Source organism: Python bivittatus, unplaced genomic scaffold (genome assembly GCF_059951505.1).
Source record: "Python bivittatus isolate LINGU-HERP-01145 unplaced genomic scaffold, Pbiv_v1 ctg000480_np1212, whole genome shotgun sequence".
NCBI classification, from domain to species: domain Eukaryota; kingdom Metazoa; phylum Chordata; class Lepidosauria; order Squamata; family Pythonidae; genus Python; species Python bivittatus.
The window spans coordinates 43610443-43635753 of NW_028277075.1; the positions used below are offsets into that span (position 1 = coordinate 43610443).

General features: G+C 38.4%; 1 protein-coding gene across 5 annotated transcripts; it reads right to left on the reverse strand.

Moving 5' to 3' along the window:
• Window positions 1-325: 325 nt before the first annotated feature.
• On the reverse strand, window positions 326-25238 carry E2F8 (E2F transcription factor 8). 5 transcript variants are annotated; one of them, XM_088145824.1, is made up of 14 exons: window positions 25130-25238; window positions 23204-23308; window positions 16488-16748; window positions 16098-16254; window positions 14183-14482; window positions 12797-12958; window positions 9455-9592; window positions 8957-9157; window positions 8351-8429; window positions 7571-8063; window positions 5661-5873; window positions 4353-4446; window positions 3662-4032; window positions 326-1939 (listed from the first exon to the last, which is right to left on the reverse strand). In XM_088145824.1, exons 2-14 carry the CDS (start codon window positions 23219-23221, stop codon window positions 1856-1858), a joined length of 2571 nt encoding a protein of 856 aa, XP_088001950.1. In that variant the 5' UTR covers window positions 23222-23308; window positions 25130-25238; the 3' UTR covers window positions 326-1855. The 5 variants fall into 5 exon arrangements, with proteins under 5 accessions (XP_088001950.1, XP_007430551.1, XP_088001952.1 ...); XM_007430489.3 differs by lacking the exon at window positions 25130-25238 and adding an exon at window positions 24887-24976; XM_088145826.1 differs by lacking the exon at window positions 25130-25238 and adding an exon at window positions 24941-24960.
• Between the last annotated feature and the right edge of the window lie 73 nt (window positions 25239-25311).

Here is a 25311-nt window from a genome sequence, read left to right on the forward strand (position 1 = left end):
AGAATTAATGCTGGTTTGAAGGCAAAGGGTAGTCACACCAAATATTGATTTGATTTAGATTTTTCTTCTGCTTGCTCACTTTGCATTTTGTAAATTGATAAACATAAACAATTACAATATATATTTTTGAAAGCATTCTTTACAGCATTTTTTCATACCTGCCTAAAACGTTTGCATAGTACTGTATGTACCAAAACAAGTCCACTGGTTCCTAAACCCAGGTACATAGAATTGCAGCAAAGAATGGAAACCATATAACTATGTACATTTAAAAGTTATAATTTAAGTAGCTCAGGAGATATCTAGTAATGTATAGCAGACTTCTTTACAAACTTCTTTACATTTATGTAACTGTAACTTCTTTACATTTATCCATGAATACATGAGTACAGGACACTTATTCATCATATATTTTTCAAACTTGAAGGAATAGTGTATTCACCTGCATCATTGATATAATATTTCAGCTAGCAAACATGTACTATGCAAGTGATCAATGTATTACAATAAGAGTCACCAGAATATTACATACATCTTTTTCCCAAGTGAAACAGATAAGCACCTAAATAATGTAATCTATACTGTAGTCCTAAGTGGAAATGCAGACTTACTTAAAAAAATGATAGAAAGTGCAAGATGCAGTTATTTGAGTTAACCAAACATGCACACAACATATATCATATAAATGATTGAAAGCAGCATATCAAAAATGACTTCATCTGTCCTCAAAATGACTTCATTGGTCACAAGATCATGTATCTTCGTAAAGGAATTCAACCAAACTAGATAACTTATAATGTCACTTTCATGATAGGCAGCAGGAATTAAAAGCAAGGCAGAAATACGTATCACAAAAGTCATACAATATACAAATAGGGAAGGAATTGCAGGTGGCATTTCTGTTTAGGAATCAGAACCGGAATAGTAATCTACAAGGACATTCTTTTTGTTCTGTAGTTGATCTTATAAGTAGTATAACAAACACCAATTACTGTGGTTTTTTTCTCCAGAATAAGGAAAATTTGCAGGAGTTAAAGATGCAAGATATTTCATGAAATAAAGCAGAGGAGTAATTCATTAAGCTGTTGCATACTGTTGACATCCAACTACTTAAACCATGTTGAAAAAGGCACAAAGGATAGTTGACCAATTATACATGGAGTAGGCCCAAACCAAGGGAGACATTTCAAGCTGAAATTACAATTTTTCTTTGTGTCTAGAAACAAAATTTGGGGAGGTACTACAACAAACAAGACAGAAGATACTGATTATGAAATAATTAAATCTTTTATCATGAAAACTTTAAAAAATCAGATTCAATTTTTAATTTGAAGGAAATAGATTAAATAAACATTAAATTATCTATTGCATTTAAATTTACATTGACATGATTAAGATACCAACCTTACAACAAAGAATTACAATGGCATTTAAGACCTAAAGTAACTAGAACCTCTATACTTTTAAAAACATTGCATTCTATGCTTGGTATTTGGAATGTGCTGTTTGTGTATTGTTATTCACAAATAAAGAAAAGCTTTATATTTCATAAAATTATAATCAGATACCCAATGGAATTCTAAATTACTTATTTTACAATGTTGAGGTATATCCTTCATTAAAAAAAAAGAGTAGCTCAATAAACTAGATAAAAGTAAAAAAAAAAAAATCCAGCATGAAAAATCCATCCCTATGCCTAAAAATAATTTCAAAGTACAATTTTAAAGTATTGCAATTATATTTGTTTCAGGTGGGAATGCAATATTTTCTTCCAGAAAATATGTGTTCAGTTGATCCATCAAATTCTCTTCAGAATTAACGTCTCTTGGAAAATTCCTTCTGATTCACAAGAGGATCAATGAAAACCAGGATCTAGGCCTGGCTCACTCGGCGTTTCACTGCCTTTCTTAAAATCTTTGAATGTCACAGGAACAGTGGTCTAGATGAAAGGAAAACAACGTTATTTGCAAGCTAACTAGCTGAAGTAACTTACTTTCTTTAACGTGAAATAGACGAGAGGCATATCTAGTTTATTATTACTATTAGCATGCAGATCATCCTATATGGGACCTAATCAGCAGGCTGCTCTGTCTTTCTTTTTCACCACCAGGGAGATGTGGAATTTTTGAACAGTTGCTTGGATGCACGTGGGCAAACATCCTGATGCTTAGTCCAAATGAAATGCTGTGGACAGGTAACAGTCAGTCTTGGAAGGAGTTACAGCTGAAGAACCAAAGTCACGGCTACGAGTTCGGCTAGACTTCAAATTGTCTATGGTGTGCAGGTATCATTTGTATTTAATCACCTTTGTCTCTTTGTGAGAAGCTTAGAACTGTGCTCAGTTAGCCATCACTGATGTCATGCAGATTAGATTTGCAAAGGACTTTATGCAGGGCTGTCTTTAAAGACAGCTGGGAAATTTCAATTAGATCAGAATGCAGCCAAATGGATGCACGTTGTGGCCAAGTATTAGTAGTATATTACACAGGTATTTTATCAATTGCGTTAGGCTTTGCTGCATTTCCAGGATCAATGCCAGCTCATTGAAACAAAAAGCCTCAGGTTTGCTCCAGAACTGGGAAGTCTTGTGGACGTCTCTCCGGCATTGGTCTAGCAACTTTTCCTTACTACAAGGGAATAAATCCCCTTCAGAATAATGTTTAGGCTTATATATACTACAATTAAATAAAAGGAAAAACATTAAAAAGGAATAAATGAAAAGAACTGTATTTTTTTTATAATGCTCCCTCAGCAGAATCCATTCATACATTTGATCGCATGATCAATTTCTATTTTAATAACACTGGCTGTATAAGTTATATGCCAACTTAATTCTAAAAATCAAAACATGCCAGATAGGACTTGTAAAATTTCCAAGGATACCCAGGTAATCGGTTGGCTCACTTCCCTCCCTTAAAGTCTCCAATAAAAATGACTATAAATTATTAAGAGAACAGTGGTCTCATTTCCCTTGAAGCTAGTAAAATATTGTCAAATTTGGCAATAGTATAAGGAATTGTTTATGTGTTTTTTCAAACTCCTTTATAAAATCAAATATAACTGAACGTGAGGTAAATTATGGGCTTATACACAAGTATATACAGAATATACAAGTACTTTAAAAAGTATTACTGTATATACTTGTTATCTGTTGGGATGCAATGGGAAATGCTGTGCAGGCTTCCAATTATAAAACTGCAAAGCAATTAAAATCTTCAATTTTTCCAATGGCCTTCTTGTTGACTTTCTCAGAGTCTGATATGTTTTATATGGTTTTTATCAGATAATTTTTCTGAGACAAGTATTTCACATTCTAAGAGCCAAAACAAATGACCAGCCACTTAAAAGCTCAAGGAATACTCTAGTATTCTAGTATCATATATCAATTTATAGGATTCTGCAAATCTTCGGAATAAAGCTTGGATGTACTTTCTCATTTTCCAGGGAAAAAATAAAACTAACCGACTGTGCACATGTGCGCACACACACAAGCAGAGACAGCCAACAGCAATTTCCAAAACAGCTTTGCAAACCTGGAAAAGGATGTGGCTTTTAATTATTTAAAGAGAGGTGCTTTGTATGTGCTTCTCTATATTCAGAAATACCTCTTTGGAAGGATTTGCAGAGTCCCATTATTTAATTTTTTAAAAAATCCTCTTACCTCCTGAGTAGTAGTTGGAACCAACTCTTCAGGTAAGTCACGGTTATCCCTTCGTAAGGCATTCTTCAATACAGTCACTTGCTGCAATCCTACACTTACTGGGACAGGGCCAACATGTTCTGCTCCCTGACATATTAAAGCAGATCGATGTACGTGATCTGCAGACTTCTGTACATTGGCTGGCATTATTCCTAACTGTTGTAGCACAATGTTCAGAACTAAGGTGCTCTGAGACTGGGAAGGATTAACATGGACTGAAGCAACAGCACTACTATTCCCTGAGGTTGTGGTCTCTACAGAAGGTGGTGGTAGCATTAGGTTAAGAGGTGTTATGTGAAAAGTAGGGAAACTAGATGTCACTGGAATTCGACCTATGGCAAAGAAGAAAGAGAACACACTATTACAAGAGAACATACTTTATGCCATGGGACTTGTATGAATATGCAAAAAGCAATTTAGTACAGCCAAATACTGTGAATGTGGAGAAGGTGGCAATTAAGCATCAAGAAGCAACGGGTTTGAGAAGAGGTACTGACCAAGGCTGACCAAATTTCTCTGCAGCCAAAAAGCTTCATATGTAAATAATTATATCTGATTTCCATATCTCAAACCCTGCATTCCTTAACTGTTGATAGAAGATGTCAAAATGAATTCCCTCTGAGTAACTGTGGCGTGGTCAACATATACTTACTTAGAATAGAAGAATCATAGGATTTCTTTTCCATTGCACACAACTCAGTTTTCTCCTTACTGGACACAGCAACTTCACTGGAGACTTTAATGTCCTGAGGAAAAGGTAAGAGATAATATGGAGGAAACAAAATCTAACCCCCTGCCCTACCCCCACCCAGTATTATGTACTATATATCTACAGTCTAATCACTGTCATCATTTTTCACTTTTCCTCTGCAACCAATTGCTCATATCAGTGTTGTCCAAACTTGGCCACTTTAAGATGAGTGGACTTCAACTCCCAGAATTCCCCAGCCAGCATGGCTGGCTGGGGAATTCTGGGAGTTGAAGTCCACGCATCTTAAAGTGGCCAAGTTTGGACAACACTGGCTCATATCATACCTACCTGGTCTGCTGTTCGCCACTTTGAGAGAAGAACATTATCCCTGCATCCCACCAGTCCTAATCCATTTCAGCACTGCTGGAGATATTTTATACCAAGAAAAAAAATAATCACCTCTTGTTTGGCCCAAAGTATAATATATTTCCAGGGGCAACTATATTGCCTATAGTCCCTTTCCCACTCTTCATTAACAAATCAAAACATTTCTTTCATTAACACCCAGATACAGCAAAGATAATTGGGAATCTAGAATCAAATGAAAATGCCACGATTACTTTAGATAGATAAGGACAACAATTATACAACTTATAAGCAATTCTTGGTATCATTACAACAACTGCATAAACAATCATCTCATACTTGTGTCACATTTTTTTTATTTGCCTTGTTTCTTTCCTTCCATAGCCACAATAAGTGACAAAGGACTTGTGCATATGAAGCAAACAGCAGATAATGTACAGTATAATAATTGACCATAGACCATCTAATTAAGCAGAAATATTTGGGCGGGGAGTACTAGAGATAAAAGTAAAATGAAATATGTCTATGAACAATACAAAGGAGTGTTTTTGTTCTGAGGTGATACAGATCTTAAGGTAGTGGAATAAGAAGTCAGCAAAGACTTGTCTATCCATTTTACTATAAGTATCCCACATTACTTAAATGAAGCAAATACAACTAGTCTTCAAGATGTAAGCACAATCTGCATGCAATATACTGTAGTATAAAACCTGAGCAAGATTCCTAGAGAACCAAAATGAGAGTATCTATGGCTGCCAACATTGCTCTCTCCTACATTAATCTTGAAGTTACCTTCATATTTTAAGTTGGAATGAAAAGAAAAATCTTTTAAATGTGTATTATTAGACCACTGACCCTTTCAGAAGAGCAAGATATCAGTATAATGTTTGATAGGAAACATACCTTGGGTATAGGGGCTGCAAGTCCTGGAGGCATTTCCTGTGGTATGCTGACTTTATCATATTTAAAAACATCTCCCTGCTTCTTCTGTTCACATCTAAACTCCACTTCTGTGGGTACATGTTTATTTTGCTTCGTTACTGGTGAAATTAAGACTTCCTGATTTAGATGCAAAGCTACAGAAGCCTGGTGGTTTTTATTCTTATCAGACTCACCCTGAAAAATACAGAAATTTAAAATTCTGCTTTAGAAAGTTTAGAAACACTCTAAATATATAGTATTTTGGTTCATTTGTCACCAAGAAAGCTGCTTTCATGTGCAAGAAAAATTAATGCAAAGGAGAGTCAAACATAGTTTTCTTTATGTACAATCCTGTGCTCGTTCCTGAATAAAAACAATTCAAACCTTCTGTCTTATTCTACCCCACATGCTTTGGCGTTATCTAAAAAATTCCTATTTGTTTATGTTACATGTATCTTAAAACATTAAAACTGCTTATGCTAATATTAAAGTTGATATTTTCTTATTTTTATTTTCTCTTAGCAAAGTGCTATCAGGATGATAAAGCTAGCAAGGAACCCCAACAAGAGCAGTGGGGTGTGTGTGTGTGTGTGTGTGAAAATAAAAGCAGCACTTGGAGGTATTTGCTTGACCCCCAAACTTTTCCCTTCCATATTTCAGATTTCCCTCTTTTATTTAATATCCTTGCGTTTACTGGGTGGAGAGAGGGGCTATAACACAAGTATGTAATTGCAGCATTTGCATGATATGTCATTACATGCACGTCACCATTTCAGCATCAGGACGATTTGCTGCCAATGCCACTGAGAAGGGCAGGCTAAAAAGATACTCTTCATTCACTGGAGCATCTGTATTAAATTCACTTGATGAACATGAATCACTACTACATTCCTTTGTCATCATGAATATGCTTTTCCACCTAAGTAATTATGGAGTGTTGGATACAGGCTACGGTATTAGAAACTAATAGCTGCTTAGTGAAAACAGCAAGCATTTCTCAGTATCACAAATGAGACAACAGTTTCACATTTAGCATGCTAACAGCTAAGTTGGGCTTACTATTGCAATAGCTTAATATTTACAATTATTAGTGACTGAGAAATCAACAGACTTGATCCAGAACATACATTATAAATTATAACCCACAGTTCAGTAGCATTTAGTATAACATTGCATTGACTAAAGGCATAACCTTACTCCCACATCTGTAAAAGATTGCTTTTTGAAAGTGAAAGAATAAGAATTATCCATCCAGTCAGAGCAGCCAACTATGACAGTCTCTGTTCTATAGGTGGAAAGAAACATAACCAGAGTGGGACTAATTCTACAACTTTCAGAATCTATGAAGGTAATTAATGAAGGTAATTAGACAATCTAATTCAGACAGAAAACCGAATTACTTAGTAAAGAATGCCTGGAAAAGTTAAGGCCAGAGAAGCAAGTCATGTCCAAGCACAGAAAACAGCTTTATTATGGATAAAGCTGAGACAAAAATTGCTTCTATTTTTGGCAAATCTCAAGTTAGAGAATTCTTGAACAGGTGGCAACTTAGCTGTTGTATTGTTTGGTGTATTGTCATCAGATTCATGGCTGAACCTACCAATGACTTCTTTTTGTTTTTTTAAAAAGCTAATTTCCTGTATATTCAATTGAGGAGCCCATCATCTTTCCCCACAATGCCACCGAATCATACAATTTCCGAGGCTTTCTTGGGGAAATACAGAAACTCTAGTGATTGGGGCACCAGAACAGAGCAGCTGCCTTTATTAAAAACTTTCTTCTTCATGGGCTCTACTGTCATATGTAATTTAAGAATGACTTGTGAAATGTTCTCAGACTTTTCTGCAACACCCATTTAATACATGGAACAAGTACACTTCAAGACAGCTTACCAGCAGTGAATCTTGAAGCTCCACCTCTTCAGTCTTACATTTTTTAATTGGATTATCTTCTAATAATAGTTTAGATCTTTTAAAACATTTCCCAGGCATCAAGTCATCTGTTGTTCCATTTGGTTCCTTAGTTAGCCAGAGTTGCAGATCTTCAGCTTTTCCCCAATTATTAGAACTATCTTTAGTAAAGGTTCCAGCAGGAGCTACCTGTAAATTAGCTTTCACAGGAGACTTAATTTCAACCACATTACTAGTAGAAACAGGATGTACCATGTAATTTGGACGGTATGTTGTCACTACCTGTACTTGGGACGGATTCAGATATACTGCACATGGTACACTAGAAAGGACAGAAGGAAGTATTGCTGGAAACTTTGAGTTGGAGGTCAGGGATGAGGACATAACTTGAGAAGGCACCAAGCCTGCGCTGGACTTCAAACAAGATTCAGAAGGTGAAGTGTGTTCCAATTTCTTTTTTACCTTTTCAAATTCCCTAAGAAAAGAAATTCAGTGTTAAAAATCTTTAATCCAAATTTTCTCTGCTGAAAGACAGCACAACACAGTGGAATTAGATCTTTTTACTTAGGAAAAAACATCTGGCAAAGCATTATCAAGTGCATAAAAATCAAATGGACTTCAGATTTTAGAAACTGTAATGATATTACTCTGTGTCATAATTATGTTAACTGTTGGTATAAGCAAAAGCTATGAATTGCTGATTTCAACAGATAGTTTAATTTATATTAATTAGCAATCACCATGCCTTACATAGAAATATACCTTGATTGTTCATCTAATTGTTGTTTGCATATTGCTGCAAGTTGAGCCATCTTGTTTGGAAAAGTTGAAGGATTTGGACCTTTTTAAGAAAAGAAAAAAGGCATTTAACTTGGATATTATTTAAGACCTAGCAGCTCAGAATCAGCTGAATCTCCTAAAGTCCATCACTGATAGTGCTTACGTGATTCGGCTTATGGCCTATTCTTACGGTCTAGATCAGTGACACTGACCCAGCCTGTGCTATGAAAACATGACAGAAAACTGTTGTATTTATCTCCTTATAATCAGTTTATTTTATGTATGTACCTAAAACCATTAAGTTCTGGCTTTTCTGAACCTCCAAGTGCAATGTATACACATGAACTGGATTGTCATAAAACAAACAGTCAAAAAGACCACTCAAAAACAAGACAGCAGACTTGGAAATTGCACCCTCTGCTTATGAAACATATTTGTTTTATTTATTATTAAATTTATATGCCATGCATCTCCCCCCAAGATACTGCAGGATTTGTATCCTGCAGTAAGAGATGAAGTACAAATACCACCATTCCTTATTTGAATAGTTTCTCCAGAATTATATGAAACATTTTGTATCCTACATACCTGAATGTTTTTTGACAGGGCTGCTTGGAGCAGAACGACTCTTTCTCTGTTCATTTTGTTTACTCCTTGCCAGTTTTATCAGAGATGGATGCCGGGTGAAATTTTGTTTGTTACTAGTAGGGAAGAGATTCTTAGAACAATGTTCTTTACAAGATTTATCTTCCATAGGAGGTGATACTGCATCCAGTTTTGGCTGGGTATCTGTGATACAATCATACACAGAACTCTAACATTAATGTACTACATTCGTGTTCTTTGCTTTGATGGAATTGTCACTTTTAAACACTCTCTCAAAACAAGTAATTAGTACTCTAATTATGAATATGCAAGATATTATGTTAGTAGAGTGACAAATGAGCCAAAAGGAGAAATAAACCATCTTAACTCTGATATGGCTTTTATAGGTTGGGAGTACCACAAGTGAGCACAAATTAACATGAAATATAGTTCTAGCTCAAAAATAATCTAAGTCTAGTTCAAAAGTAATAATGTACCTACCTTTAATATCAGAAAAAACATCTGGTCCTATCCACTTAAATGCTGGTTTGCGGCTCTTTTCTTCTCTGATATGAACCTTCTCGATGAGCTCAAGGCTACTAAGGACATTAGCAATATCATATAGTCTTCGAATTTTAGCTGAAATAAGTTAAAAAGCTAATGAAAAATACAAAAACGGAAATTCAATATTGTTAAAGCTACAGTCTCTCCTCTCCTTCCTGCTATGCTGTTCTAAACGTAGATGCAACAGAAATGTTTCCATTTGAAGGATCTATGACACAAAGCATATAAACAGGTCAGGGTGGACATTAATATTTTGCATTCCTCTACCAAATCCCATATTTCATATTTTTAAAACACAATTGCTTTCCCCCCCTCCACAGATGTGGGGGGGGCGGGAATGTTTGATGGCAGTGATGATTTGTAAACAGAGAATTCAAATGATTCAATACAGGTTTTAGGAATATGGATCCTAAACATTCCTCCCAAGAATGACCTCTGGAAGATCACTCTCAGTTCAGGTTATAATGATTTGGATGCCATTTTTAAGCTAATATAGCATGCATCACTTCTGTTTTATTCAGTGAAAACTGGGAGGAGGACTGAAAGAATCAAAAAGAGCAGAGAAAGAAACAGTGCTGTGGGAAAGCTTTCTTCTTTGAAGCTAAGGGAAGCAACTTCAATAAGCAATCAAACACCTGTAATGATGGCCTGGACAGTTATGTCAATCAGTCAGAATTGCTGTGGAGTGCTGTCTCTGAGGTTTTGGTCAATTATCCTAGCGGTCTATCACAAAGAAAATGAGATGGCTTGGTATCATTTCTGCTGCTTGGAAAAAGAGCATCTTGGGGGAACAAGCAGATAGAGGGGAGCAGGTGGTTACAATAAAATGAACATTAGATACTTCAGGCAATTTTAGTAGGGTTTCATCCAGTCTGTAAGAAAAGATTTCTTAGAGATGATAATAGATAAGTTAAACCCAAAGAGGGATCTATTTTAAGATGAAGGCTTTCTGAGCAGTACAATTACTCCCATCACATTGACTGCAGTCACACATCTCATAATGCAGTTTGTTTTTTACCTCAACATGTTGTGAGAATGCAGCCACTGTTTTATGTAAAACCATGGTTTACCATGGCAGTCCACAATCCATATGCAGCCATAATTCATATACAGTTTTACCATGGCAGTCCATAATTCTCATGCAGCCCCTCAGCACCCTGCCACTGAAATCTGGCAACAAAATTCTGACCAGTTTTTCAGGTGAGAATGGAGAAGTTTGCTTCCTAGTAGGCAAGGAAGTTTCTTTGTATAAGCTTATGGCTCACTGTGACTTTTTTCGTCACATTAACTAATTCAGGTGTACAAGACAGCACTTTTCAGATGAAAACAGATGAATACAAAGACAAAGTTAGAGAACTACTAGACCCCACCACATACAGAAAACTAAAACGGGATCCAACCAGCAAAATCATGAAACAAACCAACACCCTGACGAGGAGCTCCTCCCTTCACCCCAACGTACTTCAACGCATATGCAAGACAGAAGCCCTTACACCCAGACTATACGGACTCCCCAAAATCCACAAAGACTCGATCCCACTCAGACCCATCGTAAGCGCCATTGGCTCCCCGACATATGAATTATCCAAACATCTGGCCACCCTTCTACAGACCCACGTTGGACAGACTCCAGCCCACATCAGAGACTCAGGACATTTCATCGACAAAATCAGCACCCTGAAACTCAACCCCATGGACAAACTGGTCAGCTTTGACGTGGTCTCCCTGTTCACCAAGGTACCAGTGAGGGACACCCTGGCACTCATCAAACAGATCTTCCCAGAAGACATAACAGCCTTATTTCAGCACTGCCTAACAACCAGTTACTTCCTATGGGATAATGAGTACTACGAACAGATGGACGGTGTCGCCATGGGAAGCCCCCTGAGCCCAGTCGTAGCAAATTTCTACATGGAACATTTTGAAAAACGGGCTTTAGAAACCGCACCCGCTACCCCAACAGTCTGGTTCCGATTTGTGGATGACACCTTTGCAATTTGGAGTCAGGATGAAGAAGACCTAGAGAAGTTCCTGAACCACCTAAACAGCGTCCACCCCAATATACAATTCACCATGGAAAAAGAAGTGGACGGTCAACTTCCATTTCTAGACACGTTGGTCATACGCAAACCAGACCTCAAATTAGGACACAAAGTCTACAGAAAACCCACCCACACAGACCGGTACCTACACAAAAACTCCAACCACCACCCACGTCAGAAAAGAGGCATTATCAAAACCCTCATGGATCGTGCCAATCGGATCTGTGAAACCCAATTCCTAAACTCTGAACTTAACCACCTTAATTGGGTCCTACAAGTGAATGGCTACTCCAAAAATGAAATAAAAAGAGCCATCAAACCAAGAAAGCAACATGCGACTGAAGAAGAAAAACAGCCACCCACCAACAAAGTATTTTTGCCCTATATCAAAGGGGTCACAGACCGCATGGGAAAACTGATGGAAAAACACAATTTCCAAACAATCTTCAGACCCACCAGAAAAGTACAAGAAGTGCTAAAATCAGCAAAAGACAAAAGGGATCCCCTCACCGCCGCAGGAGTATACCGCATACCATGCAGTTGCGGGCAAGTATACATCGGGACCACAAAACCCAGCATCCATACCAGGATAAAAGAACACGAAAGACACTGCAGACTACAGCAACCAGAAAAATCTGCAGTAGCTGAACATGCCCTCAAGCACACTGGACACAAAATCCTATTTGAAAACACAGAGATATTGGACAACACCAACAGCCACTATACCAGGCTATACCGGGAAGCCATTGAGATTCACAAACACCAGCACAGTTTCAATAAAAAAGAGGAGAGTCTAAAAATCAACAAAACCTGGCTACCAATCCTGAAAAATACAGCCTGCAAAAGGTCAACAAACTCAGCTCAACCACCAGGACATGTGAACAGTTCACACAATGAACTTGCTAATCACCCCCAGCAGCCCCTCGTTAACAATTCAATAGAAGAAAAAACCCTGCCTAATCCCCAGGAAGATACACACAGATGCTGACACCAAAACAAGCAGCCACTCAGTAACTCAACCCCCCACACACACCCAATCCCCCCCCCCCAGATCTCTATAAATACCCACAGAAGGGTCACATCACCCTGGGCACAGAGAGAACTGCTCCTGTCTGTGCTCCTGCACTCTGAAGATGCCGGTCACAGGTGCTGGTGAAACGTTAGGAAACAAAACTTCAAGAACACGGCCACACAGCCCGGAAGACCCACACCAGCTACAGCACTTTTCATTACTTACTTTTAAACTTGCTTTTATCCAATGATTCAAAATGGTCTTCGCCAATCAAACTTTTAGCAGCAACTTCAAGGCTCACAAGTTGGGGAGTTGACACAAGAAACAACATCACAAATTTCTGACTCATCACTCTTAAAGACTTGTCTTTACGACTGTTTACTGAAGCTGTTCAAAGAAAAGAGATAATAACCAAATGTAGAAGTAAATCCAAATCACTAATAACTGGAGATGGCATATTTCAGTAGGGCCTGATTTTGGTCAATTACTAGGATGTATTTTTACAGTAGTTTATCAATTAATTGCTGAAATTTGCATTAATACATTGCATACAGGTAGTCCTTGTTTAGCGACTGCCTTGGACAGTGAACGTTTGCAGTTATGATTGTGATGAAAACGTAACTTTGCGACCAATGCCCACATTTACAACCTCTGCAGCGTCTGTCATGTATTTGCCATTAGTCAGTCAGTATACATTGTCCTGTGCCAGAACTGTTTTTTTTCTTTTCCCCTCATTGCAAATAAATAAGCTTTCTCTTCCTGAGCTGCTTTTCTCAGTGTAGCAGGTCCCTAAAAAGTGATAACCACAAGTTAACAAGCTCAGCTTTGTGGCCTTAATTAATTGATTAGAACCCTCTGGCTTGCTGGCACTGCTTCCTGACACTGACAAAACCCTAATCAGTTTCACACTAAAGGCTTTCTTTTGCCTTCTAGCAAAACACTAGCCAACATTAGCACATTCCTTTCAATGTGTATTCCCCATTCGGTGCCTGCTTACTCTCTTGTAATCCCTTCCACTCCAATTAATGTAAACACAAACATCAATTCTCTTCTTGCAGCACCAGGGTGAGCATTCCAAAGGGTGGGGGAGTAGGGAAAAAGGGCTATCAGATTTGCCCTTCTACTTGGCTTCTGTGTGAGTTGAGTTCTGGAAACTTTCCCCGTCTGAACTCATATCCTTCTGATGCTGTAAAGCAAAGGAAAGCCAAAGTAAAATCATAAGCACAGTTGGGGGTCACATGATTTTTCATTTAGTGACTGCTTCAGTTAACGATGGAGTTGCCAGTCCCAATTGCTGTCACTAAACGAGGACTACCTGTATTCATTTTCAGCAAGATTATTTATTGATTTTGTAATATTTATATCCAATCTAGTTCCTAGCTGACTCTGGTTGGGGATCACACACCATACCAGATGTCATTTTAGAAAAGGCTCAAGGAGAAGGTGAACACCTTTTAGGATAGTTTTCCCATTAGCAATTTTTCTGCGTACTGGTAATAAATCGCTTTTAAAAATAGTTAATCTAATTAATGGATTACACCCACACCCTACATTTTAGCAGATGGAATCCCAGAACATATCCACCTAACAACATGCCTTTCCCAGAATTACCTGCTTGAAGCTCCGTCCCAGGAAGCTCCACAAAGTCTGGATGATAATTTGGCCTAGCATCCTTTGGCATCGATTCAAAGTTCTGGCCAGTATTTCCGGTCTCTGGTTTATTTTTTCCTTTTTTAACCAGTTCGATTTGTTGCAAATACTTGTTTTTCTCAGCTGCTTTTTTCAAAACCTGCAGTGTTTCTTTAAGATTATGACGCCCATGCCAGGAATACCTGTTTTTGGCAAGTCGGCTCACCATGTGAAGACTTTCTAATACATTCATTATGTCATAGATACGCCTACGCTCAATATCTGTAATGATGAAAACATGACAAATCATTTTCAGTTTCTTTTTCAATCTTATCAATTCCCTAAGGCTTGCAACTAAAATATTTTAACAATCAAAATAAATTACAGGGGTTCAATTATGGAAAATATAATCATTAATATTATTAACATTCAACACAATTTGAATGTAAGTTATTTGTGGGGAAGCAAAGGAGGAGAGATATTAGAATAGCCAGAAGTGCTAATCAGGTATCATTCCAGAATAGGAAAGTATATAGACATTGGTCCTGCTGCCAACATTATAACTAGACTCTTTTTAAGTACTTGGTCTCTATACATTGTCAAAGTCTGAAAATGATTTTTCCTTGATTGCCAGAACATATGAATACTGTTTTATTGGATCCCAGTTACTTCTATTGTGTTCAGTTAACATAAACATAAGTTCCTTTCAAATCACCCAGATGGGGTGGGACTGATACATTGTGCTCTAGAAGAATATGCTTTTTAAGAGATCACTAAGATCCCTGAAGAGAGTCTGGCCAGAACTTGTTAGATTTCTAATAAATATCCTAGATCAGGGTTCCCCAAAGTGGTAAATATCAACCCTCAAGGGTTGATGGGACTATCCAAGGGGTCAATTAATAGCTAGGGGTCAAAATGGGGTCAGTAAATGTCTGGGGATCAATAAGTGGTTGGTAAATGATGGGAGGTTGATTGGGGTCAATTAATCCTTTGGAGTCTCTGTAGAGCTGCATGCCAGTCCCTAGTCCTGAAGGTGAGGTGGCTAGCAGCAAGACAATGATACCCAGAGTTGGATGGTCAGCTGCCAGCGAGAGTGGCCTTGTCTTTATTATATTATTGTTATAATTTGTAGTACTATTAGTTGAAGTAGTATTTATTAAATTATTTTCATATGATGTTTGGTGGGGTCGATGAACAATCTGAAACTTCATGAAGAGGTCGAGCTGAAAAGTTTGGGGACCCCTGTCCTAGATCTTCTAGGAAGATTTTTTTTTTTAAAATGTATTTTGCTTGATGCTTTCTAGCTGTGTTTTCGCTTTTTTAATTGATGTACACTAGTTTCCAAGGCCCTATATCTTGGGCCTTTTTAATATGCATAAGAAAAAAACTGAAAAGGGAAAATGAAAAAAAATGATATTGACCTTCCTAAGAATTTTAAGATACCAGAGAACAAAATATACAGCTGATCTGTGGTTTGAAAGCCCAATTATATTTTCACTACTCTGCAATAAGCAAGTGGTAATTCTTTAGAGATATATATTTTAATTAAACCGTTTAGTGTATTTTACACACTAAACAGCATATAAAACAAAATACAATAAAATTATTACCATTTGAAATAAATCTAAAGAATAAAAAGTTGATGTTTGGAATGCTGCTTCATTTGATAAGTAAATCTTCCAGACATGATGCTATGGACAAAACAACCTTGTTTAGTACCACTTTCAAAAACTGAACTGCGCCAGAACAGCATGGCTGGGAAGAGATTCTGCACAGCATGGAGGGGGAATAGAACATTCTGTTCTTGAACTGGTAAATTTTGCACATCCGTATCACCTTTTAGTAGCTGTATGTTTTCTCCAGCACACACAAAAAAAAGACCCAAACCCAAACTTACTTAGATCTTCTGCTACCTCATCAAGACATATTTCATTATTTTTAGAAAAGTTGGGATAACTAGGATAGCGGGCTAAGAATTTATGACACAGCAATCCAAGGCTTTTCTCTTTACGGCTTAGTTGAGATTTTTCATATTCATCTTCTGACAAATGATCCTGCAGACAGAAAGGGGAAAAAAAGCTCTATGACAGCTCGTAGTCCTCAAAATTTAACCTGCACTCCAAATTTTAAGTGTAACACAGGAGAATTTATTAACTCAATACCTTGTCAAGCAATGTAGCTTCCAAATACATATTTAAAGATTGGCTATAATTTAGTCTTGTTTTTATATTTATAACAACCACCACAACAACTACTACTACAAAATGAAACAAGAACAATGTTTTACCTCAAGGCTTTCATTTTTGCTATCTGACCATTTTTTTTCCTGTTCTCGATTTCTAATCTCAGGACTAGCTGCACTAATCAGCATTTTAAGGTTAGCGGTCGGGGTCCATGGATCACCAGAAGAACTTTCATTGGGCTTTGGTGGTGTTGTCAGATGGTCAGAAGCAGTAGGCTGGACCTCTGCCAAAAGCCAATTGGGGGTAGCAGTTTGTTTCAGAGGTGTTTTCACTGGGCTTTCATGTGCTCCAAAACATTGATTTTCCTAAGCCAAGAAAGAAAAAAATGTGACTCAAAATTAGAACAAAGTTGAGCACTAAAATGTTGACTGAAAGCTTGATCATATTTAAAGACATACTTTTTGTCAAAATTGACACTTACTTATTTCTGCTGGATTTTACAGAATTCACTTTTATTTAAAACAGCTTAGCTACCTTCTTGGTCACCCTGAGCATTTATCAGAACCCTAAGCTTGGCCAAAGGTAATACAAAGATCAAGAACATACTTTTTTTTTTTTCAGATTTTTTATCATGCTTTTTCTTTTTTTGCTTAGCGTAATATATAAACAGCCCCATTATGACCTAGCTTTTCACTGCATACCCAATTATAAAAATTCCTGGATTGTTATATGCGAATGCAGCCAATGTTCTAAAGGAAAATGTAAAATGGACTACAGAATACTGCTGGTGAAAACGTAATATATTACGTCTCTTAGAATGAAAATGGATTGGTATACTGAATGCTCAGAGCGCATTTATATAAACTGTTTACAAGAGGACTTGGAGTTTCTATATTCATCCTCTGTCTGAACAGTAACAATGTTTATCAAAGGCACGGGACAAATTTGGAAGCAGCTGACATCAGTTCAAATAGTTAGACAAAGTTGCAGAAGTCAGCTGCAAGGCCATAAAGTATTATACAGTATAACTCTTTGAAACACTTAAGTTTCTATATAGCTGAAATTACTGACTTCACTCTTTTCCTCACTGTTATTATGAACATTGCAAAGGCCACTGTAGCATAGTTACTATGTTTGTTAACTGTTCCAATCAAACATATTGCGTTGTCAATGGTATAGAAAGATGAGATACCTGAATAAATAAAATTACATTGAAGAATACATACATCTGTTCTTAACTGCAATAATTTTTGATGTGGCAAAAACTGACATTTTGTTTCTACTAAGTATAAGATCTGCTACCGCCTTTTCCCCTACCTTCATAAATGGCTTGTCACTATCGGGCTGATTGACTGATTATGTGCCATCAAAATGTGTCGACCCTTAGCAACCATGCACACATACCTTCTCCAGGATGATCTGTCCCCAACCTGGCTGTTCCAGTCTTCTATCAGTGCATCCATAGCCACTATAATCAACTCCCCTCACCTTGCTGCTGGTCATCATCTTCTCTGTCTTTCCACTTTTCCTAACATTACAGACTTTTCAAGATAGGTCTTCACATGTATCCTAAATGTTATAAATTGAGCCTGGTCATTTCTGCCTTGAGTGAAAACTCTGGATGAAATTGTTCCATGATCCATTTGTTTGTTTTCTTGGCTACCCATATTATTCCCAGGAGTCTTCTCCAACACCAAAGTTCAAAAGTATCAATACATTTTATTCTGCTTCTTCAAAGTCCAACTCTTGCTTCCATAAACTATCACAGGGAAATCCATTCCCAGAATAATCATGATCTTTTAGTATAAACACATCATGATATTTAAATGTCTTTTCCAAGGTCTTACAGGTAGTCCTCACTTACCAACTACAATTGGAACTGGCAATTCCATCACTAAGTGGCGTAGTCATAAAGTGAAATGTCATGTGACTACAACTGTCTTATATCAGTTCTGGCTGTGGTTGTTAAGTGAATCACTTGCAGTCATTAAGCACAATGTCACACACTACTTGGAACTTCCAGCTGGCTTCCCCATTGACTTTGCTTGTCAGAAGCTGGCTGTGAAAGTCGCAAATGGCAACTGTGTAACCTGGGATGCTGTGACTGTCATAAATGTGGCTGGTTGCCAAGTGTCCAAATTGCGCTCATGTGACCACAGGGACACTGTGATGGCCGCAACTTTGAGGACCACTCGTAAGTTTCCTTTTTCAGTGCTGTCCTAACTTCAAACAGTTCCTAAACAAGTGGTTGGTAATTGAGAACTACCTGTATTTCTACCCTACCAAATGGTAGTCTTGACTGCTGGTTCACTTACTGTTGCTAGTTTATCATAAAAAGCAGCAGCTATCCACCACTTCAATATCTTCACTGTCAATTCTAAAACTGGTTGTTGTACCTGTTGTCATTAGTTTTGTTTTCTGAGTATTTAATCTTAGTCCTATTTTTTCATTGTGCACTTTGATTTTCATTACTAGAGCTTTCTATTATTGCATTTGCATTTTCAGCTATTAGTGTCTTAAGCATAACACAGATTAATCATGCTTCTTCCTTCAATTTTAATTTCATCTTCTTCCAACACAGCTTCCCTCCATATACAGTATATTCAGCATACAGATTGAATGAATGAGAGAATATATAGCCTTATCTCACTCCTTTGCTGACCTGCAGCCTCTCTGTTTTTCCATTTTGTGTCCGGACTACGGCTTCCTGTCCTGTATATATATTTCTCATGAGGACAATGAGATGTTCTGGAATTCCTGTTTCCCTAGTAGCTTGACAGGGTGAACATAATCAAAGGCCTTTCCATAATCAATGTAGCACATATTGACTTCTTGGTATTCTTTGCCTTTCACAATTATCCAGCAGATGTCAGCAATGTCTCTTACTCCTTGGCTTTTTCTAAAACCAGCTTGAACATTTAGCATCTCTCTTTTCATGCAGGCATGTAATACTCCAGGAAGTCTCAAAGAACCCCAGGATAACGTATAAGGAACTAAAAGCCTCTCTTGCATTGGTGAATGTTAAAGTTCATGAGACCACCATTAGGAGAACACTGAACAACAATGGTGTACATGGCAGGGCTGTAAGGAGAAAGCCACTACTCTCCAAAAAGAACATTGCTGCCCATCTACAGTTTGCAAAAGGCCATGTGGATAAGCCAGAAGGCTACTGGAAGAATGTTCTGTGGACGGATGAGACCAAAATAGAACTTTTTGGCTTGAATGAAAAGTGTTGTTTGGCAAAAGGCAAACACTGCATTCCAGCATAAGAACCTTATCCCATCTGTGAAACATGGTGGTGGCAGTATCATGGTTTGAGTCTGTTTTGCTGCCTCTGGACCAGGACAGCTTGCCATCATTGATGGAACTATGAAGTCTGAATTGTTCCAGCAAATTCTACAGGAAAATGTCAGGCTATCTGTCTATGAACTGAAGCTCAAGAGAAGGTGGGTCATGCAGCAAGACAACCATCCAAAACACACAAGTCATATGACCAAAGAATGGTTAAAGCAGAAGAAATTTAATGTTTGCAATGGCCAAGTCAAAGTCCTCATCTTAATCCTATAGAAATGTTGTGGAAGACCTGAAGCAGGCAGTCCATGTGAGGAAGCCCACCAACATCCCTGAGCTGAAGCTGTTCTGTATGGAGGAATAAGCTAAAATTCCTCCAAGCTAATGTGCAGGACTGATCCACAGTTATCAGAAACATTTAGTTGCAGTTATTGCTGCCCAAGGGGGGCACACCAGTTACTGAAAGTAAAGGTTCACACACTTTTGCCACAAACAAATACTGTATTTATCAGTGTATAACATGCACTTTTCCCCCTAAAATTTGGGGCTGAAATCCTAGCTGTATGTTATATGCCGATATTCAAGCGGCAGGGGTGGGAGAGTGGAGCCTTCATTTGAGCCAGGGCTGTAGCCAGGGCTGCAACCACAAGCTTCCCACCTCCTCCTCCAATTGATGGCACTTAAATCATGCCTCCTCTGTTTGCAGTCTTTAATAACATCACCTGCCTGGTCCGGCACTCAGTGTGTCCGAGCATCTTAATCCTATAGAAATGTTGTGGAAGGACATGAAGCAGGTAGTCCATGTGAGGAAGCCCACCAACATCCCTGAGCTGAAGCTGTTCTGGCTTTGCTCTGACTCATTACTACACGCCAGACCACACAGGTGATGTCACTAAAGTACTGCGAGCTTCCCTCCTCTCTTTGCAGCGTTCCAGCATGTAGTAATGACTCAGTGACACACTGAGTGCCAGACTGCGTGGGTGATGTGAAACACTACTTGTTTCAGTTTCTTAAAACTACCAGTATCCCTAATGGAATCAAAACAAAAGTGTTTAGCACAGGGGTCCCCAACCCCTGGGCCGCGGACCAGTATCAGTCCATAGCCTGTTAGGGACCGGGCTGCAGAGCAGGAGATGAGCGGCGGGTGAGCAAGCGAAAACCGCCACTCCCCATCGCTCGCGCTGCCACCTCTCTTCATTCAAAGAGGGGCTTTTTCTTTCATATTACGTATTTACCTTATAAGTGGTATAAATATTAATCAACAAAAAGTTCAGAGCTCCCTTTGTTTTGTTTCCAAGTCATTTATTTTAAATTTAAGTTTTTTTACTCAAACTTCCTTCTTAAAATTAAGGTGCATGTTATACGCTTGTGCGTGTTATATGCCAGTAAATACAGGTATGTAGTTTTGGACCATTTCCCTCAATAAATAAATGAACAAGTATAATGTTTTGAACTCATTTGTTTAACTGGGTTCTCTTTATCTAGTTTTAGGATTTGTGTGTAGAACAGATCACATTTTAGGTCATATTTATGCAGAAATATTGAAAATTCAAAAGGGTTCACAAACCTTTAAGCACTATTGTATATACAGATATCATTTAGGTTGTTTGAAGACTGTGTTAGCAATGAAGAAATCATTGTATTAGCAGAAACTGATAAATCATTCTCCTGCCTTATTCCTGTTTCCTAGGCCTTAAGAGTCCAACTATATTTTCCTCATTATTTCCAACATTGGCATTCCAGTCTCCAACCACAAGCAGCACATTTTGCTTGCATGTTCTATCTATTTCAAATTGAACTTGACAATAAACCTCATCAACCTCTTCCGCATCAGTGGTTGGAGCATAAACTTGTTATATTAAAGGATTGTCCACAAAGTCTAAATGATATTATTTGGTCATCGACTGCATTGTACCCAAGTACTGTTCTTGGTATATCCTTCCTGACTATGAAAGCCTTGCTGCTCCTTCGTTTTTTGTGTGCTAGTAGTAAATAGTATGATCTGCTGATGGAAACTGTCCAATTACAGACCATTTCAATTCACTGATGTCTAAGATGTTAATGGGTGGTTAATTTGTTTCATCTTTCACTGTGTTGAGCTTTCCCTTGTTCATGCTTCTCACATTCCATGTTCCCGCTGTAATTCTATCTTTGTAATGTTGGATTTTCTTTTCATGCATGGCAATATCAACAACTAGATGTCCCAAAGGCTTTAATTTAGCCACGCCATAAACACTATTAGTATTCTAAAAGCTTCTCAGCTCTTCCTCACTAGCATGTTGAGTGCCATCTAACCCAAGGGGCCCATCATCCAGCACTATATTGTTAATCATTTTATTTTTTCTATCCATGTAGCTTTCTTGATAAAATAAAAGAGTGGTATATTTTTATTTTATTTTATTTATAGAACGTATATGGGTGTCAATCTTATACACAATAATCCTAGGGAGCTCACAACAAAACCCATAAAACAGCAAAATCACTCTTACAAAGGAATATCATGCTCCCCAACATGGCATCATAACATCCCACCAGCTCTACATATGCTGGCTTATCCCCAACTAGCCCAATGCTTTGTGGGGGGGAGGGGGAGCCTGGTCTTTATGGCTTTCTGAAAGGCTAAAAGGGTAGGAGCCCTGTGATTCGCAGTTAGGAGACTGTTTCAAAGGACCAGGCAGCTATGGAGAAGGCACACCTCTGAGATCCCATCAGATAACAATGTGTAAAGGAAGGGGCCTGGAGTATGCCCACCTTATCCAGCCTGGTGGGATGAGCAGATGCTCTCTAGAAGTGGTACCCTTGCCTTTTCGTGCATAGTATGAAATTATGCCTTTGTTGTTGTCATTAATGTGATTTCCTGCTTTCATTCTTTTTTCAAAATTTTATTAAAAACTGTAATTACAATAGTGTGATTTTCTGCTTTCAGTATCACCACTGCTCAATATAGATACCTGCTTGCTTTAGCTGGACAGCTGTGTGACCTTCATGCCTTGGTGACCTTGCTGGGATTATATATTCTTGGCATACAGATCTGGCATTCTTTGCTCATCCCTCTCAGAAACACCTCCCATGATGAGGCAACCAAGCAGGACATGGGGGAGGGGGGCAGTTTCTCAATGCCTATTGCAAACCGTCTGCCTTGATTTCTGTGCACATATAGGTAGAGTGCAACTTCCTCTTTCCACAAGGAAATGACAATATGCAACTTTGAAGCACATTATACTTGACAATAATTGCTGTAAAATTGTCTTAAAATAGACATGGGCAAAAAAAAAAAAAAAAGACATGAGAGGGCACCATCAGATAGGGAGGGAAAAATGTTTGACTCTAGTAAGCTATTTCTTATCTCCTTCTTTTATGTCAAGAGTGACATAAAACCATATTGCTCAATCAAAACACAGGATATCTAAAACATAACAATGAATGACCCTTACTATTGCAACTTTAAATGCAAACAACTTTGGCCTATACTTTGAATATAAGTAAAAGAGATGATAAAGGATAGTTTGAAAAGGCTCTGATAAATTACCTTGTTTTCTTTATTCATATTGCCACTATTAGCTTCAGTCTAATATATATTTGTTTCAATTCAATTTAATATTGGCTTGGTTGGTGGGATACCATTTTTATCATTCTGAAAGAGAAAAGAAAGAAATATAGAGAAATTAGTTAACACATGAAGCTTTAACAAAGATATTAGAATAGGAAAGAAATCTGGACTTAAAATGACTATAGGTATCAACATTTTTGCATGCGGCATATAATAAAGGCTGGTATCTCTCTCTCTCTCTCTCTCTCTCTGATTTATATGGCCGCCCATCTCATGCAGGGTGACTCTGGGCAGTAACCTGGTCCACTCCTTCCCAAGTTTACTGAAAAGTATTATATAAAAGACTCATTTCATCATAGCCATAATGGGTGGTAGATGTTAATATTTATGGGCCTATGATATCCACGGTATGGAAGATTTTCTATGCTTTGCATAATGTTGCTTGCTCTGAAAGGCAATCGTGTGATGGTATACATATATGTATTCAGAATACAGTTTATATCACATTGAAGGAAGATCCTTCAAATGAAATGCTTTGGGCCATTCAGTGCATAATACAAGTGTGCACAACATTCAATCTGAAAACAAAACAGCCAGGTTCCAAAATTTTTATCTTCAAACTCACATCAAAACACAAGAATTTTATATTGAGCACCGGGTAAGACAAAGTAATTTCAAGTACATTATTCTGAGTGCTTAAAATGCTGTGATTGGCCTTGTGATTCTTAAGGCACTGTACAAGGTGCTTTATTCAAAATATCACCCTTCCAGTATAGTGAGTGCAAGATGATCATTCTGTCCCTGAAAAACATACCAAACAAAGACATTTTACTGATCAGACCAAGTATTTTTGCCTCTACTCAGGAAGCCAACAAGACAACATGGATTTAAAAGGAGAGCTGAATGCACAGGGTTCCTCAGTTGGGAAATAAATAAGGGCTATGATACTCTAAAATAAAATGCAACACTCTCAAAGAACAGTGTTGGCCATTTTGGCTCTTGAACAGGAGTTAGCATTTTTCCACATTTCATGGAAGATTTGTTGGGAGTGAATAGAAATGGCATCCCACAGAAGTACAAAACTGGATTGTAAGTGTACCGTAGGAGGAACTAAATTTAATTCAACAGACCTTGTATTACCTTTTGAGATCAATTTTACAAGGGTCTGTTTTTGTACAAGAGAAGCTGCCTTGAGTCTGTTGTATGACAAGCAGCTTAACAATACAGTAAAGCCGACAGGACTTATAATAACACAAACGTTTCCAGCGTGGTGCTGCTTCTGGAACAGTGCAGCTTTACATTCATGTCCATGACATTAAAGTGCATGCAATGTCACGTTTGGAGACGACGGTGGTCGTGCTTGATTTTGTATCTCCTGTCTGCAAGTGCCTCCACTACGCTATCTACATAAACACCGATTACACTGGCTGAGGCTACATTAACAAGAATCAGACAGCCCCGTGCACTAGCTAAAACAAGTCCACTAACAGCCACCGAGGCAAAACTCCACAGATTCATCTTCACTCTGTCCTCGCTGCTTTCTACATTGCCCGTATCAGCCCAACTTCTCAATGCTTCCACGAACGGTTTTGATATGCCAGTCGTGCCCAGCAATCCTCTGCTGCCGCGGTACCGCCCCTTCTCCAGAGCCCACTCACCTACCTGGGCGGACCAGCCCTCACACCCTCCACCAAACTGCCCTTCTTCGCTTCCAACCTGAGAACTCTACCCGCGCTGCATCGTTCGCGCTGGGCTCCTCCCCATTCTTCGCAATCTCACTTCCGATTGGCCCTTGAGAGAAGGGGGCGGAGGCACCTCGCCGCCCCGTTCAAAACATTTGGCGCCACCGGGCTCGTCAGCTGAATTTTCCCTAACGCTCCGCGATACCCGCTCTTCTCTATTTACCTTGCTCCGAGACACGAGAGCCTTAAAGGCACAGCTACCCCTATTCAGACCAAACGCGCGCCTTTCCTTCTACCTGACTGCTCTTCCGTCCCTTCCCGGGAGCGATTTGAATTCAACAGGCAGAAGAGTAGGGTGTGGAAGCGAGGGGGAGAAATGAAGTTCTCAGCCAATCAGAACCCAGA

What these genes read in the sequence shown, in the direction of transcription:
- E2F8 (XM_088145822.1), bottom strand. Translation starts at nt 17,889, where the DNA reads ATGATGACCAGCAGCAAGGTGAGGGGAGTTGATTATAGTGGCTATGGA. An exon ending in GCAAAAATGAAAGCCTTGAG is followed by an intron (nt 16,255 to 16,487) that starts GTAAAACATTGT and finishes TTCTGTCTGCAG; the next exon opens with GATCATTTGTCAGAAGATGA. An exon ending in TGGGACGGAGCTTCAAGCAG is followed by an intron (nt 12,959 to 14,182) that starts GTAATTCTGGGA and finishes TTCTTTGAACAG; the next exon opens with CTTCAGTAAACAGTCGTAAA.